Consider the following 17,234-nt stretch of genomic DNA (forward strand, 5'->3'; position numbering starts at 1 on the left):
TTAGATAACCACCCTAACAACAACATGGTACCGTACTTCTTCTATATACTTATCGAATGCGTAGGTTCTTTGCTTTTTAGCTAATTTTTGCCCAACCTCCTTATTAAATTTCAGAAGTGCGGTGTAGGAAGCTCTGATGTAGTCTGAGAGTTGATCTGCTCCACTGCTATCCCACCTGCAAGCAAAGCAAAATTTCCTATATCACTGCACCTCACTGTTAACAGGCAACATCAAGCTAGAGAAACTTTTTGGATAATGGTCCCTTTATCATCTACTGGCTCACAGTAAGACAAATCTTTTTAGTATATTACTCAATTATTTTTTCGAAGATGATTGCTTCACTTGTGTAAGATGACTAACATAGAACACTACCTTTCTGCAGAGTCTGTGAGAATTTGAAGTTCATCAAGAGTGCCATAAGCATCATAGATGTCATCAATCATTGTAATAAGGGCTGCTACTTTCGCAAAAGTCATTCGAGCAAGAGAGTGCTGAGGCTCATACAAGGTTCCAACAGCCCAGAAGTAGCATTCCACAAATCTGTCCCTTGCATATGGAAATTTTGATACACTCTCCAATCCCTTTCCCCAACTATACATCGTTGCCATTTGTCAAAAAAATAAAAAATAAAAAAATAAAACAATCATTCATGAAACTTTCTGCTAGAAAAATATAGTCATATACGAAGGTATTTGCTATAATACTTTAGATAAAATTGCAAACGAGTAACAGTTACATTGGCTAACTTTTAGTATAGGTTATGTTTCATAAGATTCTAAAAACTTGTAGGGCTCTACTCAATTTAGAAAGAGAGTAGTAATATAATATTTTTATGTTACTAACCCAACCTATGAAAGAAATTTTTTTGGTGATTTAAAATACTGTGGATATTATAGATCCTACTAAGCTCCAAGTGAACCTAAAGCTGCACGTAAAACTGTACTGTAAAATATAAACTTCCGCAGTTAATATTGATAATGAAATCTTAGATCTACCTTTGGGGAACTAGTGTCTCGGTGTACCTTATTATCTCACAAAGCTCTTGTTTATATGACATCTGCAGCAAGTGGTAATCGAACTTGGCAAGCCTCAGCAATAATTTGTTGTTAGATTCATCTTCCCCATAGATGGAGATGTAATGCCAAGCCTCATATCTAGGGATGCCCTTATGCAACGGCTGCTCAAGGGCATATTTCACTTGTTTTGCAAGAGTAGAATCCAAATGGGGTCCTCCAGATGTCAGATGAGTGGTTGTGAAAGCAAGAGCTTCTTCTAAAATTTCGTCTCCATGTGTTCTAACATGACTAGCTTCGTATAGACTCAACAAACCCCTTGTGTCATAGCATAAGGATTCCTTGAACTTACCCTCAGCATCAATGAATTGGTCAAAGATGCCTGTTTGGAAATTATTTGGAAATAATATGTTAGAAAAATTAGGTGTTAAGGTTTACTAATAGGTGAGTCCACACTAAAACTTAGCAAATCTAGTATGTAAGCTGCGTACCACAAGAGATATTGAAATCATGCTGCCTAAAAAGTCGGAATTGAAGCGCTGCACTAGATAAATCATTAGCTGAATACTCCCCAAAGTTGGTATACACATTAAAGAATTCTTGTAGTTGGTTTTCAATCTCGATATCAAAGTGATGCGAGACACCAAGTCGTTCTATTTTGTCTATAAAGTCGAATCTCTCCATCATAGTCTTTCCGGTTGCCAAAAGCATGCTCGCCACTTCTGCCTTCAACATTTCAATCTCTCTTTCATACATTTCATGTTCCTAAAAGCATCAGAAAAATATTTCTTTAGTCATATTGTCAAATTGATCGCTTTGATATTGCAGGGAAATGGAACAATTAGAAACTAAACAGGAGAAACCAGACCCTGAAATCTAAGGAAATGCAACAGTGTTACGGGCAAAAAAAAAAATTAGGGGATGAATCCTATATGAAGTCGGGGTAAGAACAAACCAAGTATGACTAAGAAACAGCAAAACAAATATGATAAATCAAACGTCTAGTTCTACGAAAAATAGTAACTAATCTTTTTGTATTTTCCCCCCTCTTGATAGGAGGCTGTGGAATTAATCAAGGGATAGCAATCATGCCAGAATTGATAGCGGATATTACAAAGGATCGTGAACTTGTGGGAGCGGATAAGAATATGGTTCCAACTTATAAAAGGAATAAATATTATATGAACAAAAACATGAGGTTATAGGAGCTGAAGGTAAGTATAACCTCTTTATCGGGAGTAAATGGAGCGATACGATCAGACCAAATGTTTTCCGGAAAGGCTGCTAACGGGCGGACAGTCTCTTGCAGGCTGTTTGAGTGGAAAGAAGCCTGAGTCGACGCCATATTCTTGGGGGAAAATAGGGTAGGCCTATGATCAATTAAGTGTTGTATGCTGTGACCACTTTGATGATTAGCCAGAGTACGTATTTATAGATCCTCCAACCGCCCAAGTAGTCACTAGGAGCCAAGTAGAAAATTTTGCTCACATCATATATTTTCTTCTTCTTCTAAAAAGGAATGCATGACGATAAAAGTAATAGTGAGAACCAAAAATCAATAACAAAAAAAGGATAAATAACTTTAATCCTTCTGTGATTTGGTACTTTACTACATACGTCTCCTATGATTTATAAACTTATAGATAACCCTTTCAGAATTGAGGTTAAAATGCCACTATTAATTTTTCTGTTAAAATTAATGGTCAACATAAAAAAAAAAAAGATACCACATGAATAAGATAACAAATCCTTTTATAATATATTTGTACGACTCTCCACATCATTTGTAACTTTCTCTAATTCTTTTATGAATTTCCCGAAATGCGGCCCTCTCGTGTAAATGTTTGTAGATCATTAAATAATATATTTTTCAACTTTACAAATAAAGCGCAATAAATTTTACAACACGTGAAATGAGTGCTTCATAACTAGATCATCTCCTCCCTAAAAATAGTACAAAAAATTTTGAACAAACATGTAAAATTAAATTGCTTTTAAAATTATTTTATGAAAGAAATGCAAAATAAATAGATGGAGCACATGTGCAACATGTGATTTGTTTTGTTATTACTTGGTATGATTAGTCATCTAGTCTTTTTGTAGTTACAACTGAATACTTTAAATTTGTTTTATATTTTTATGTTGTTTACAATTTTTTCTATAGTTTTTATAATCTCATGATTTTTTTGTATGCCATATTAATAAATTTTATTAATATATTATGCAATATTAGAGGCTAATTTGGCCAGAACTACATACTTTACATATGTTAAGATCCAATATTCAGGATTAATTAAATCAAAATCAATGTCTTAGGGTACATATACTTTGATCAAAGTGTCGCTGACAAATTTAATTCAACCCCAAATATTAAGGACCAAATATGCCTACTTACCAAAAAATTAAAATTTCCGAAGAAAAGATTTGAACAAACTAAAATATTTGTGGATTCATTTATACATAAAAAAAAGTAAGAAACTAAAATTTCCAAATTGACGATGGGACCAAACAACTGCAAGGATAAGATATCTCCCGACGAAATCTTCTTTGTCTGTACAAATTAATTTCTATTGATTATTGCTTCTTTGGGTTTGATAGACAAAAATAAGTTTAAAATTGGTAGAAATGTAGTTGAAAGTATAGTAAATTTATTCATAATTTAGTTTTGCAACTTTTAAATATGTTCATACTATTCACATACGGATTTATACGTATAATTTTGCGAAGTACATATTTTCACACTGAACTTTTAACTGTACTTGTGAAAAAAAAATCGTATAATATATCTGCGTATGATATCTATACCCATCCCATATTTTATTAGCTATGCTATAGTTACTAGTCCGAATTCATTTTCTTCTTAAACATGTTTCCTTGCGTTCTTTTAATCATTATTATCTGTTTCCTTCTTTTTAAACGTGTATTTTGGCTGGCTTCCATCTGCAGGTCAAATTATATATTAGACACGCCTAAAGATGAGGATTTGGTGATTCAAGGATACAAGACAGAGATGATATTCGTTACATTTATTTGTATCTAGTGCATGTATTTGGTACTACTAGTGCAGTATTTTAATTCAATAAAATGATTATTGTTATCTAAAGTAATAAATGGTACTGTGAATGGTGACAAAATTTTAATGTAGTATGGATACATACAGAACATTATATGGTATAATCTACTTTTTCAATTTCTTATTTGTCTGTTTTATTACATTTAAGAATATTATGATGGGTAGCAAAAATTACATTCTACATAATTAGGAAATTTATAAATTATAGAAAAAAAATTTCGCTTCTGGAATATATTATTCATGGCTAAAGCAGTCAATATATATAAACCCAATTATTTTAACTCATCCAAATTTGCCCATAAATAAATGGGTTTGGATATGCACTAAATTTTAAGTTTAAAATGGGTCATCCAATTAAACACGCATATTTACCATTCTTTTCTTTTTCATTACTTTTATTTTCCTTTATCCGTGTTCCTCTCTTCCAAAAGTCTCATTAATTACTGCACTCATTTATGACTCATCTATTTTTACCTATAGATATATATAAATTCTTAATTATGTCACCTCCATTTTGATGACTCTTATGGCTACGTGCCTGATCTTTTCTCTCAACAGCAGTTATGTAGAATTTGAGAAGCACCTTATCAAATTTACGACAAAATGGACAGTGACACAGGTATATCACAATAACGTGTCAAAGTCTGTGCCAACCTTGGTTCTCTGTGATTCAGTGTGTGCTAGTTAGATTAAAGTCAAAGTGATTTGACAACCGAAAGATTACTGTCAAATGCCTCAAAATGCGGAAGGCCCAGAAAACTGAATTTGTGACGTGAACTTTTCATTTAAAACGTTTCTTTGTGTTGCATACCCTTTATGGATCTCTCGGTTTCTTAGCTGAGGTGTGCCTTCTGATTTCTACAGAAGACTGCTACATTCAGTTGGATCAAATCAATCAATATCCACAGGAAAGCTCAAGAGAAATTGATATAAAGTTGTAAAGCTCAATCAATCAATTAGTCTTCTACTGTTTTTTTTCTGACATTTTCTTACAGAAGTAAGAATTTAACGTAAATAAATCTAATCTTCACAGTAGCTCAAAAGCCGACAATAGTCTTTTACTGTTTTTTTTCTGACATTTTGTTACAGAAATAAGAATTTAACGTAAATAAACCCAATTCTCACAGTAGCTCAGAAGCCGACAACTTTTGGAGTTAAAAACATGGGCAACTTTTGGAGTCTTCTACTGTTACTCTCAAAAACCATGGGCTGCGGCTACATCAGAAAGAAATACGACACCCGAGTCTACTGCTTAGAACCAAAATCACGCCATGTGGCAGACTCACTCTCAACTATGGTAAAATCACAAAACAATCCTAGAAAATTTGAGAAGTATTTGAAATACATCGTACTTGCCCACCCTAAATCTTATAAAATTACATCATATTTGGCTGGACCACTAATTCTCATATTCCTAACTCTTTGAAAAAGAAACTTCATGATCAAGGATGTCATGAATTTGATACTCCTTCCATCCCATTGAAGTGTCATACTTTCGATTTTAATATATTTCAAAATATTTGTTATGTTGGAAAAGTCAAAATATTTTTGAGTCATTCTTTTCAATATAATTTTTCTTTCTAATCATATGTGTGTTACCATTTAAATTTAAATTTTAAATTTTGGAGGTAAAATTAAAAAGAGAAGCACAAACATCACAATTAAACTACTATTCTTAAAAAGTTGGATTCTCCAAACATGAATAAATAATTGGGACGGAGGGAGTATTATACATCCACATGATAAGGTACATATAATTTATGCATGCTAACATGTACCCAAGATATTCATTAGAAATTTCTCTCTTAATCGAGTAGGTGCTATACAAGAAGTGTTCTTAGAACAACCCTGAAGAAATTTAGAGTAGTAAACGACCATTTATTGGCCATTTCAGAATTTGGAGAATTTAACGTAAAGGTTCAAAGAAGTGTTCTCTGGGTGGAAGCTTTTCATTGTTTATAAAGGTTCAAACTTTTTCACTTTTAGGTAATCTCCAAGTACTAATCCAGCAAGCGGTCATGAATTATTGTCGGATTCTAGTATTAGTAAGTGACAGCTGACGAGTCACTGTGCTCACAAAGTTTCTTTAGCTCAGAGGCTGTGTTCCAGATCTGTCAAACCATACTCAACATTCATACACCAAACCAAGCATGAAGGAGCAGCATTCATGGAGTGGCTACGACAGCAGATAGGTAAGCTTACTGCCATAGTCTCTTCTTGCCTTGTCTGGTAGTTTAGGTGCATTAGCAGTAGGTGCATTGTACTCTGTTTTTCCTTTTTCTGTTGCCTACCAGATAGACATTTACCTAGAGAAAAGCATATTTTCTTCGGTTTTCCTCTGGAAATTACCGGGTTTTCATTGAGATTATTGGTGTGAGAGTGAGAGGTATACCAGCAGTACATTGTGTTAAGTCTCATGGCTGAGGATATTACTGACATTTTGAGAAGCTTTACACTTTCGAGCAAGGAGTTACAAATAACAGAAGTGGGGAGAGAGGAGCTATCTTCAGGTATAACAGAATGTCAAAGTAGTTTGATAGGGAAGATTGTGGGTGAGAAAGTAGCTAATTATACGGGGGTCAAGAATTTCGTTACTACAGCTTGGGGGTACCCTAAAGATCTGACAGTGTCGGAACTCGGCCCAAATCTGTTCCAGTTTTTTATGCCTAAGGAAAATGATCGGGAACGTATTGCTAAGGGAGGCCCTTGGATATTGGATAATCAAATCATGGTTGTTAACAGATGGTACGAGGGGATTGAGGAGGACGACAAAGCTTTTAACTTGGCACCCCTTTGGGTGCAAGTATGGAACCTCCCTGTTCACTGGATTTCAAAGGATGTTGGCAAAAAGATTGGCTCTGTGTTCAACCAGGTTAGGGATGTCATTATACCACAAACAGGGGGAAAGGAAGGAAGGCATATTAAGATAGCGGCACTGGTGGACATTGACCAACCTCTTCTGCGAGGGACAACAATTAAAGTGGCAGGAGGAGTTAGATGGGTGAATTTCAAGTACGAGCGTTGCCCAGATTTTTGTTACAGCTGTGGAAGAATCGGACACAGTGAGAGATCATGTGGATTGTTATTGGGTGGGAGCGAAAGGAAAAAGGATAACCAATATGGTATTTGGATGAGGGCAGGGAATGCAAATGGAAAACTGTATACGCAGAACAATCAAATAGGAGTTAGATATAACCCCCAACAACATCTCTGGAGGTTCCAGGATGGGAATTGGGTAGATAAGGAGAGGGGGGTCAACATGGGTAGTGATGATTCTAGAGGATTAGATGAGGTACCTGCGAGTGTAACTCAGCAACAGGACCAACAAAGTAACCCTGCAGAGCCTTTGCCTGAAGAGCGTATAGAGATTACACCCTCCTCTATCTTGGAGGGAGTTGATGAAGCTAGCACTTCTAAAATTTCTTACGAAGGGGGAATGAATCAGCTTGTAGAAGTGAAGGTTGGGATGGAACAGGATATAGGGTGTATCCAGAAGGAGAAGGGAATCCAGAAGGTTTCGCAATCTGGTCTTGAGGAGGGAAACAATGAGGTAACACTCATGCAAGTCGATAGGGGCAGTACAGATAGGAAGCAAGTGATAGTTCACAAGCAGACCAAAAGGATTCAAAAGTCTCTGAGGTCACCCATAAAAAGGAGACAGACGCTTAAAGGAATAAGTATCAACTTGGGGGTATTGGCAGATCAAGGGAAAAGGAAAAGCAATGAATTGGATGAGACTATGGAGAATGTTGAGCCTGATATTCAGATTTTGAAAAGATCTAAGAGGGATGTTTCTGGGGGTTTAGAGCAGAATGCTTTTGATGGCGAAGGGTCCATGCCTGTTTGGGCCCCAGAGGGTAAATGAGAGTTCAGGTGTGGAATTGTCAAGGTGTGGGGAGCCCCTTGACAATTCCCCAGCTGAGGGAGGTGAATAACCTCTTCTCTCCAAGCATGGTGTTTTTAAGTGAGACTAAAAATAGGACATTTTACATGGAAAAGGTGAAAAACATTTTAAGATTTGATGAGATGGTTGTTGTTGAAGCAATGAACAAGGCAGGCGGGCTCGCCCTACTGTGGAAAGAGGAAGTTAAGGTTCTTCAGGTTTTGAAGACTGCATTCACCATAGAGGCGCATGTGGTGGATTTGGAAAATAATTCTGATTGGTGGTTTGTTGGCATTTATGCGAGTTGTGACAATCACATTAGGAAACAACAGTGGAATGTCATTGAAAGAAGGAAATCTCTGTGGGGAGAAAGATGGATCTTAGCTGGTGACTTTAATGATATCATTTCCAACGAAGAGAAATGGGGTGGTATTTGCAGACAGGAAACAAGTTTTCAGGATTTCAAGCAATTCATTAATGGAAATCAACTTATGGATATTGGATTCACTGGACATCCATGGACTTGGTGTAACAATTGGGAGGATACGGGGGAGATCAAACAGCGATTAGATAGGGGTCTTTGTAGTCTCTCTTGGTCACAGGTTTATGAGAACGTAGTGTGCAGACATGTAGATTCTTATGCATCTGATCACAGCATTTTGATCATAGACACTAAGCCGAACTCTAGTCGGCGGCGTAAAAGATTTTATTTTGATAAGAGGTGGCTACAAAGAGCAGACATTGGGAATGTGATCAGGGAGGCATGGCAGCAGGAGACTCAAGGATCTAGAATGTTTCAAGTTACTAGCAAGATAAAAAACTGCCGTCTAGCTCTCAGTAAATGGAAGAACAGGCTCCAAACAAACTCTAGGCAGAAGATAGAGAAGATTCAATTTCAATTGAGTGAGCTGAAAAAGTCAACAGGGAGCACCAGAAATGGTTTTAAGGCATCTCTAAAGAGACAATTGAAGGACGCATACCAAGAGGAAGAACAATACTGGCAGCAGAAATCAAGGATCCAATGGCTCAGGGAGGGAGATAAAAATACAAAATATTTCCATGCCTTGGTTCAAGGTCGGCGAAGGCGAAATAGGCTGAACAAATTACAGCGAGACAATGGTACATGGACTGAAGGTGAGGAGGAATTGTGCAAAGAAATGGAGGACTATTACCGGAATCTTCTGAATGGGAATGAGGGAGGGGACTTAACTGAAGTACTGGATGGTATACCACACTCTATTACGGATGAAATGAATGAAAACTTGCTCAAACCAGTCTTGGAAGACGAAATTAAATCTGTTGTTTTCTCTATGAACCCGGACAAAGCTCCTGGGATTGATGGTATGTCACCTTTATTCTTTCAAAAATTCTGGACTACCATCAAACAAGATGTGGTAAATGCCATCCAAACTTTTTTCCATACTGGTTACCTTTTAAAGAGTGTTAATCATACAGTGATTACTCTTATTCCCAAAGTGCTAAACCCTACATCCTTGAAGCAGTTTAGACCCATTAGTCTCTGTACTACCATGTACAAGATCATAGCTAAAATCTTAGCCAATAGGATTAAAAGTGTCTTGCATTGTTGCATTTGCAAAAATCAATCTGCTTTCATTTCTGGTAGGCAAATTCTTGACAACATTATGGTTTCTCATGAATATTTGCATTATCTAAAAAACATGCGACATGGCAAGGAGGGGTTTATGGCAGTTAAGCTTGACATGTCTAAAGCCTACGACCGTGTGGAGTGGAGCTTTTTGGAAGCTATGATGCATAAGATGGGATTTCACAGTACATGGATAATTTGGATAATGCAGTGCCTAAGTTCTGTTTCATTCTCTTTTAATATTAATGGGGAGGTTAAAGGGTATGTCATCCCCAAGAGAGGAATTAGACAAGGGGACCCTCTATCCCCTTATCTATTTCTAATTTGTTCAGAGGGCTTATCCAATCTGCTTAGGAAGGCTAAGGCTAATAGGATGTTGTCAGGGATGAATATAAGCAGAAGGGGACCTAGTTTAACTCACCTTTTCTTCGCGGATGATTCTTTAATTTTTTGCAAAGCAAATCAGGATCAAGCAAAGGAGTTAATGAGAGTGCTAGATGTCTATGGCTTGGCATCTGGTCAAGTGATTAACCTGGAAAAGTCCTCCGTTCTATTCAGCAAGAACGTGCAACCAGGTTTGATGCTCCTGATTTGCCGAACCATGGGGGATATGCAAAGAGTCTGTCAAGGCAAGTATCTCGGATTACCTATGGTAGTTTCGAGAACAAAACAACAGCTTTTTGGTTTTGTTAAGTCGAACATACAACAGAGAGTGCTCCAGTGGAAGAACAAGTTTCTAAGTACGGCAGGCAAGGAAATATTACTTAAATCAGTGGCTCAAGCTATGCCTACTTATACTATGTCATGCTTCAAGGTGCCATCCAGATTGTGCAAGGAAATCAGCTCACTCATGTCAAACTTTTGGTGGGGAGACATCAATGGAAATAATAAAATTCATTGGTGTTCCTGGAGAAAGATCACTCAGGAGAAGGACAAGGGGGGTTTAGGATTCAAGGATTTGGAGGCCTTTAACACTGCACTACTGGGTAAACAGGTATGGCGTTTGATTTCTCAACCCAACCTGTTAGTTAGCCAAGTAATGCGGGCTAAGTACTACTCCAGAACTTCAATATTCAGGTGTAAAGTCCCCAATAATGCCTCATGGTTATGGAGAAGTCTGATGAGCGCGAGACATGTGGTGGAACAAGGCACTAGAAGACGGATTGGTAATGGAAAGAATACACATATCTGGGAAGATAGCTGGCTTCCGGACACAACAAATGGGAGAGTAACTACTTGCAGAGCTACGGATGGTGGACTGCAGAAAGTAAAAGATTTGATTTGCCAAAAAAGATGGAACCGCAATTTGGTTTTCCAAACTTTTAACTCCAAAGATGCGGACAGAATTTTGAGTATCCCAATCAGTCTAGCTGGCAGGGAAGATTCTCATTTTTGGTTACATGGTGTGGATGGGAATTACTCCGTCAATTCAGGGTATAAGGTGTTGATGGCTAGCAAGGAAACCAAACAGAAAACAAATCAGAATGACAGCTCTACTAGTTGGGAGCATCAGTCTAAGAAGATTTGGAAGCAATTGTGGAGCTTAAAGATTAAGCATAAACAGAAAATATTTCTCTGGAAATGTCTAAACAATGCTTTACCGGTCAGAGATATCATCTATGGTAGAATCAAAGCTGGAGACCCTATTTGTATGCGATGTGGAGAGGAAAGGGAGACGATTGAACATACATTTCTGAATTGTGTGGATGCAAAAATGACATGGAAGTTAGCCCCAATCCAGTGGGAAGGCATATTGGAACAACATGGCTGTTTTAGAAGATGGTGGACATCCATCATTGAAGCTAGACATAGACCACAAGGTTGGCAACATATTGCTCTATCGGTCCATATACTCTGGCAAATATGGAAAGGGAGGAATGGGGTAGAATTCAATGGCAAGAAATACAGGCCATGGACGGTTATTCAGAAGGCATTAAAGGAATGGTTAGAATTGGGGGAAGTAGATAGACTGGAAACTAGGATGAGTACGACCGAAACAGAAGCTCTACATCTGCAATATCCACAGCTTTGTTCACAACATGGTGTCCTGCAATTCAGCATTGCAATTACAAGGGATAAGCACGAACCATGGGTTGGCATTGGAATCTGTCTAATAGGAGGAGCTCAGGGAACACACACAGGCTGGGCAATGCGTGAAACCAGTTCAGGATCTTTTTTGCTGGATGAAGCATTAGCTCTAAAATTGGCAATGTGTAAAGTTGCTGGAATGCAACACAGGGTGGTCCAATTCCAAGTTCAGAATCAGCAGCTCCTCAACCTTATTCAATCCAAACAAGCACGGGATATCAGATTAGCAACTGTGGTGGAGGATATTGTTCAACTTAGACTTTTGTTTCATATGTGCTCCTTTTGTCTAGTTCAAAATGATAACTATCATCTAAGCTCCAAGCTTAGTTCTTATGCTTTAGGCATTACTTTTGATGAGGAACTTTTGTTTCCTTAGTGGTTAAATGACCGCTTGTATAGTTGCATCGAGCCTTTGCTCGTACTTGTACATCTTTTGAAAAGGAATACAATCATATATCGTTTCGAAAAAAAAAAAAAAGGACGTAATGAATGTGATATTATGCGACCACATGATAAGGCACGCATAATTTATGCATACTAACATGTGCCCAAGATTTTTATTGGCAATTTCACTCTTAATTCTCTCTTAATCGGGTAAAGAATAAGTTGAGTCGATAGGGTTGATGATCGATTTAAATAAACCCTAAATTTGTCTCACAAGTTTATTTGATTCTATTTTTGTGCCTTCAAATTTAATTATATACATAATAACTCCTACTAAAAGGTCAAGTACTAAATTGCAATTAAACTTTTAGAGCCAATACTCTATTCTATCATCCTTACGAAAAAATTCACCAATAACCAAGATGCATTAATAATTTTGAAATGGTCATTAGCAGAAAATCATCTCCTATAAGAAACAAAACACGACGAGTCACAAATTTCTGTTTATCAGATTAATCAAGAACGAGTATGCGTATCTGCACAAACCCAACTTCATAACTAACCACAGCAGATGATGACCTAAATATTTGATAGCACTAAATATTACAACCTAAATTTGCAGAAGTAAAATGTCAAGTGATACGTTTTACCTCAAATATGTAAGGCATTATACACGGCCAACTACAGTCTGTCAACGATCCACAGTGTAAACCATCAAAAGCAAATTCTAAACATATCTAGTAAAGGAATAACTTACCCCATTCCATAATGCATAATGCATAATTTAAATTGAAAAGAAATTTATTTAACTATGGCTGGCAAGCAACATCAATAACTGAAAGTACAAGGACTATGTTTCAATATATATCCACCTACCAACCCTAAGATTCAAAGTTTTGGTCGCACACAAAATTACAGGTTTCCTCTGCAAAAACAATATGGTGATATGGGAAGAATAACCGATACAAATCTGCAAGTATCCCAGTTCTCAGCCTCCAATTCAAGCATGTTAGATATAGTAGAATAAAAATTTTTCATTTTCATAATTGAAGCATGCACACACATGTATCAATGACTGGAGCTTCATTCAATTTTCACAACAGATCGATTGAATATAGTTTAGGGTCCGTTTGTTTCGGGTGAAAATGTTTTCCAGGAAAATATTTTCCTAATTTCCCGTGTTTGGTTGCACAAAAGTTACTGAAAACATTTTCCTATGTAAAATATTTTCACTCATCTTATGGAAAACAACTTCCCTTCCAAACTTACTGAAGTTGTTTTCCGAAATGCATGCATCCCGCTGGTAGTATGTTCCAAACTTACTGAAAACATCTTGTAGTATATTCTTTTCTTTTTTAGTGTAAATAGGAGGACTCGAACCCAAGACCTCTTCCTTACACTCCCTCCCCCGCACCACCCAATCCAACCCAACCCTCCCCCTAGTATATTCAAAATAAAAAAAAAACCTCATCCTGCTCATCCTATGCTAGTAATTAATTATGTATAATAGGGACATTCTTTTCTAGAGAAATTTTCAGCAGTGAGAGTGCAAGATATATGTCACAATAAGCATTGCATGTGATTGATATTTGACACTAAATGGCCAGCAATTTGTTTATTGCTTAAGGAGATATTTTTTATTCATATATACATTTCTCCAAGATTTTTTAAAGTTAAACAATGAGATAAATTTTCTTATTTTGCATGGGAAGAAGTATGTAGTTATAATGTGTAGAAAGTAAAGATAGAGATAAAAGTGAAAATATTTCAAAAGTTAAACAAACACCAGAAAAATGAAGTAAGAAAATATTTTCAATAAGCTAACCAAACACCTGAAAATGATGAAAGGGAAATGATTTTCATGGAAAATTACTTCCACGGAAAATATTTTCCCAAGGAAAACATTTTACTTCCAACTAAACAGACCCTTAATGTTAATACAATAGCCCAATGGGTTTAAGGACCTCTAAATTTTGTTTGTAATTCTGGATATCCATTCTAAATGTTATCTGCATATCTAGTAAACGAGCGAACGTAAGTGTTAAAATGAGTGGTTGTTTTGCTGATGTGGCAATGTGTGATTGGGTGGAGGGTGGTCACGAGGAGCTCATGTGCTGAATTTGGCATAATCAACCAAACGTGTTGAACTTGGCAACGAAATAGACAAAGAGTCAGATTCTTCTCCCTTAGTATGCACTGTGGCTTATTTGTTTTTTATTCATTATTATTATTTTTTAGCTTTCTTGATGAGGCGTTGGGTCAAGAGGTCTGTCTCTCTCCCCCAGAAAGCCCCAATTCCTCTCTCCTTGTTCTTGGTCATCATCACTAAGAGGGTCAAGACGTTCAATAAGTTTCAACCTTAACTCTGAGTGAGGAACAAACATCCCATCAACTCATAAAACCTTAACCAAGGGTCATCAAGACAGTTAATTATAGCAAAGTTTCTCATATAAAAGTACCACACACAATCTTTTAGGCATGAGATCACCTCTCACATAAAATATCAGTAGATTACCAAAATAAAACATGCTCAAATTGATTTTTTATACTAAAATTATTTTTGAAAAATTTCAGCATACAAAACCGTTGACGAAACGGTGAGGAGAGCGATAATTACTGAACTCTCAAGGAATTCAAAATATTCTAATTTAAACAATTTCAATACTAATGAGTATTGGCCTTTTTTTTTTAATAAACCATATTTTAATAAACCACAGGTATCGCATCCATTTTAAGGCTTGTGAGTAATCATATTTGAGTCTAGTGCGGCCCCTTGTGGAGGAAAATCTTCCAATATTGTTTTTTTCATTCTCATATGTTTTGAATTCGAGATCTCATGATTAAGGGATGTGAATTCCTTCCACTTGCACCAACATCTATTGGTTAGTATTGGCCTATAAAACAATCGAAGCAGTTCAATTTTTATCTCTAGCACATATGCAATCTTATAATAGTCATGGAATCAATGCGAAAATTTTGAATTTGCAGTAGCCAAAATCATGAAATGCAAAAAATTTTCTTCTAATTTTTTTTATTTGTTCCTTTCTTGTTTCAATGCAGAAATCATGCATGGTGTAACTTGGCTTCACTTGGCATATTTTCCATTCTCATGTGTTTCGAATATTTTGCATGAACACATACTCTTTTAGCTTCTGAGATTGATACACTTATTTTTTAAGTAAATGTAAATTAAAATTATTCGAGTAAAGTCATGCAATGCATCTCAATTGATAGACGCATGCAAGAATTCCACAAGGAAGGACAAGTTATGCAGAAAAAATTCGATATTTGTCTCCAAAATTTACAACTTATTACTGGTGTAAAGTTGATTGTTTAGAGATATGCAACACAATCAAAGTCAAGACACGAAATTATTACACATCTAGTAGTAACTTTTTTTTTTGAGCAAATGATAAAGATTTTTATTGATTACTGTAGTGGAGCTTGCACACATGAGCAATCATCCCTCCTCATATTACTATTTTTACAATATTCAAACATACCTCTACACAGACAGACATTTCTAGTCCACTCCCCATTCCATTACAAGTTCCCAATTTTGTCTTGTTCTTGGGAATCCTGACCAATCATTAACTACATAACGTACTGCTTCTATAATAGCAGTGGCAGATTTAAGGTTGGGGCACTGGGAGGCACGGCCCCCCACTGTCCAATAATACCTATTTAAGTATGATATAATTTTAAGTGTGACTTCAAAGTTTTCTTAGAAAGGATGTGAAAGAATTATATGGTTTTCTAAATTAGTTAATGAACTAAAATTGTTTAGTTACTTACATTGAGAAGAATATGCTTCGTGAAGTTCAAAATGAGAAGGTTATAAATTATTATCAAAATATAAAAACTTGTCGTGAACAATTGTATATAGTTTAGTTTGTTTTTCTAATAAAATTATTATTACATTAATAATTTTGAGTTTGTCTTTTTATGGTTTTCATGGAATATATGCATCATTTGTATTTGTTGGTAAATTTTTTTTTTTCTTAAAAACCTAGAAAAAAGAATAGGTAAAAAATTTTAGTGTTGCTTTTGCCCCCACTAAGAATTTTTTCTGGCTCCGCCACTATATAATAGACTTTAGTAGTTGTGAACATACAAACGGCTTTGACTGAAATATCACTTCATTTCTAAATCTCCAGATGTGGTAGACAGTTGCAGCCAAAACTAGTCTTCTCAGGTGGTCTGTAAAGGAATTGGATCTCCAATGAGATGCTAACCAGGTAATTTCCTCATCCCAAGAGTAAGTTCCTCTGAACACCAGACACATGTTCTGCACTTTTGTCCATATTGGTCTCGTCATACAACAATTAAAAATAGATGGTTTATGTTTTTTTCCTCCCTTTTACAAAGCACACACAGATTTGATGATAAAGAGACATTTTATTTTTGTAATCTATCCAACATAGAGAGCTTTTTCTTACATAGCAGCCATAAAATAAATGCATATCTTGGGATAAATCCTCTCTCTAAACTAGTTTTGCCCAAGTTACTTCCTCTCTTGATCCACGAGACTTCTTCACGGCATTTTTTGCATTGAAAACTCTAGAAGAACTCCCATTCCACACAACTTGATCCTCAAACATTGTCAAAGGAACAAGGCACTCTGGTGTAGCTTCCTTGAACCTCTTAACTTCTGCTGTTGCTTTCCTGCCTACAGGCCATCTCCACCTCCCATCCACTATAATTTCTGATACAAGAGCATGTGGTTTGCATCCAAAGCTGTATAGTAAGTTGCCCGTAAATCTTTTATACAATGGCCCAAGGGGATGCCATGTATCGAACCAGAAACTGATATTATTTCCATTCCCCACAATGTGCCTGATGAAAGGTTGAGCCAAGCCTCTAGTTTGTAAGATCTTCCTCCAAACCCAAGAGGTAACATTTGGAATCTTTGCAGCCCATAAAGACAGGTTCTTTAAAAGGATGCTATGCACCCACTCTACCATAAGTGTCCCTTTTACTGCTGATGTTCCATATTAACTTCATAATCAGGCATCTATTCCATAGCTCAGTCATGATAACAGGCCCAAACCACCTTTCTGTTGGTTTGTACACACTTCACTCCAATTTCTTCTTGCACATAACATCTGTTTTAGCTCTCGTGCCCCAACGAAATGAAGGCCGTAGTCTATTATCTTTTTTGGTCACTGCTTTTCGCAAGATGAAAAC

At 36.4% G+C, this 17,234-nt stretch overlaps 2 protein-coding genes across 2 annotated transcripts; both read right to left on the reverse strand.

Moving 5' to 3' along the window:
* LOC113780593 (viridiflorene synthase-like) lies at positions 1 to 2,358 on the reverse strand. The gene is made up of 5 exons (XM_027326379.1): positions 2,239 to 2,358; positions 1,505 to 1,778; positions 1,023 to 1,395; positions 373 to 591; positions 1 to 175 (listed from the first exon to the last, which is right to left on the reverse strand). Exons 1-5 carry the CDS (start codon positions 2,356 to 2,358, stop codon positions 1 to 3), a joined length of 1,161 nt encoding a protein of 386 aa, XP_027182180.1.
* A 14,173-nt stretch (positions 2,359 to 16,531) lies between these two features.
* On the reverse strand, positions 16,532 to 17,011 carry LOC113780595. The gene has a single exon (XM_027326380.1). The coding sequence runs from the start codon at positions 17,009 to 17,011 to the stop codon at positions 16,532 to 16,534; it is 480 nt and encodes a 159-aa protein (XP_027182181.1).
* Between the last annotated feature and the right edge of the window lie 223 nt (positions 17,012 to 17,234).

Source organism: Coffea eugenioides, chromosome 8 (assembly GCF_003713205.1).
Source record: "Coffea eugenioides isolate CCC68of chromosome 8, Ceug_1.0, whole genome shotgun sequence".
Taxonomy (NCBI): domain Eukaryota; kingdom Viridiplantae; phylum Streptophyta; class Magnoliopsida; order Gentianales; family Rubiaceae; genus Coffea; species Coffea eugenioides.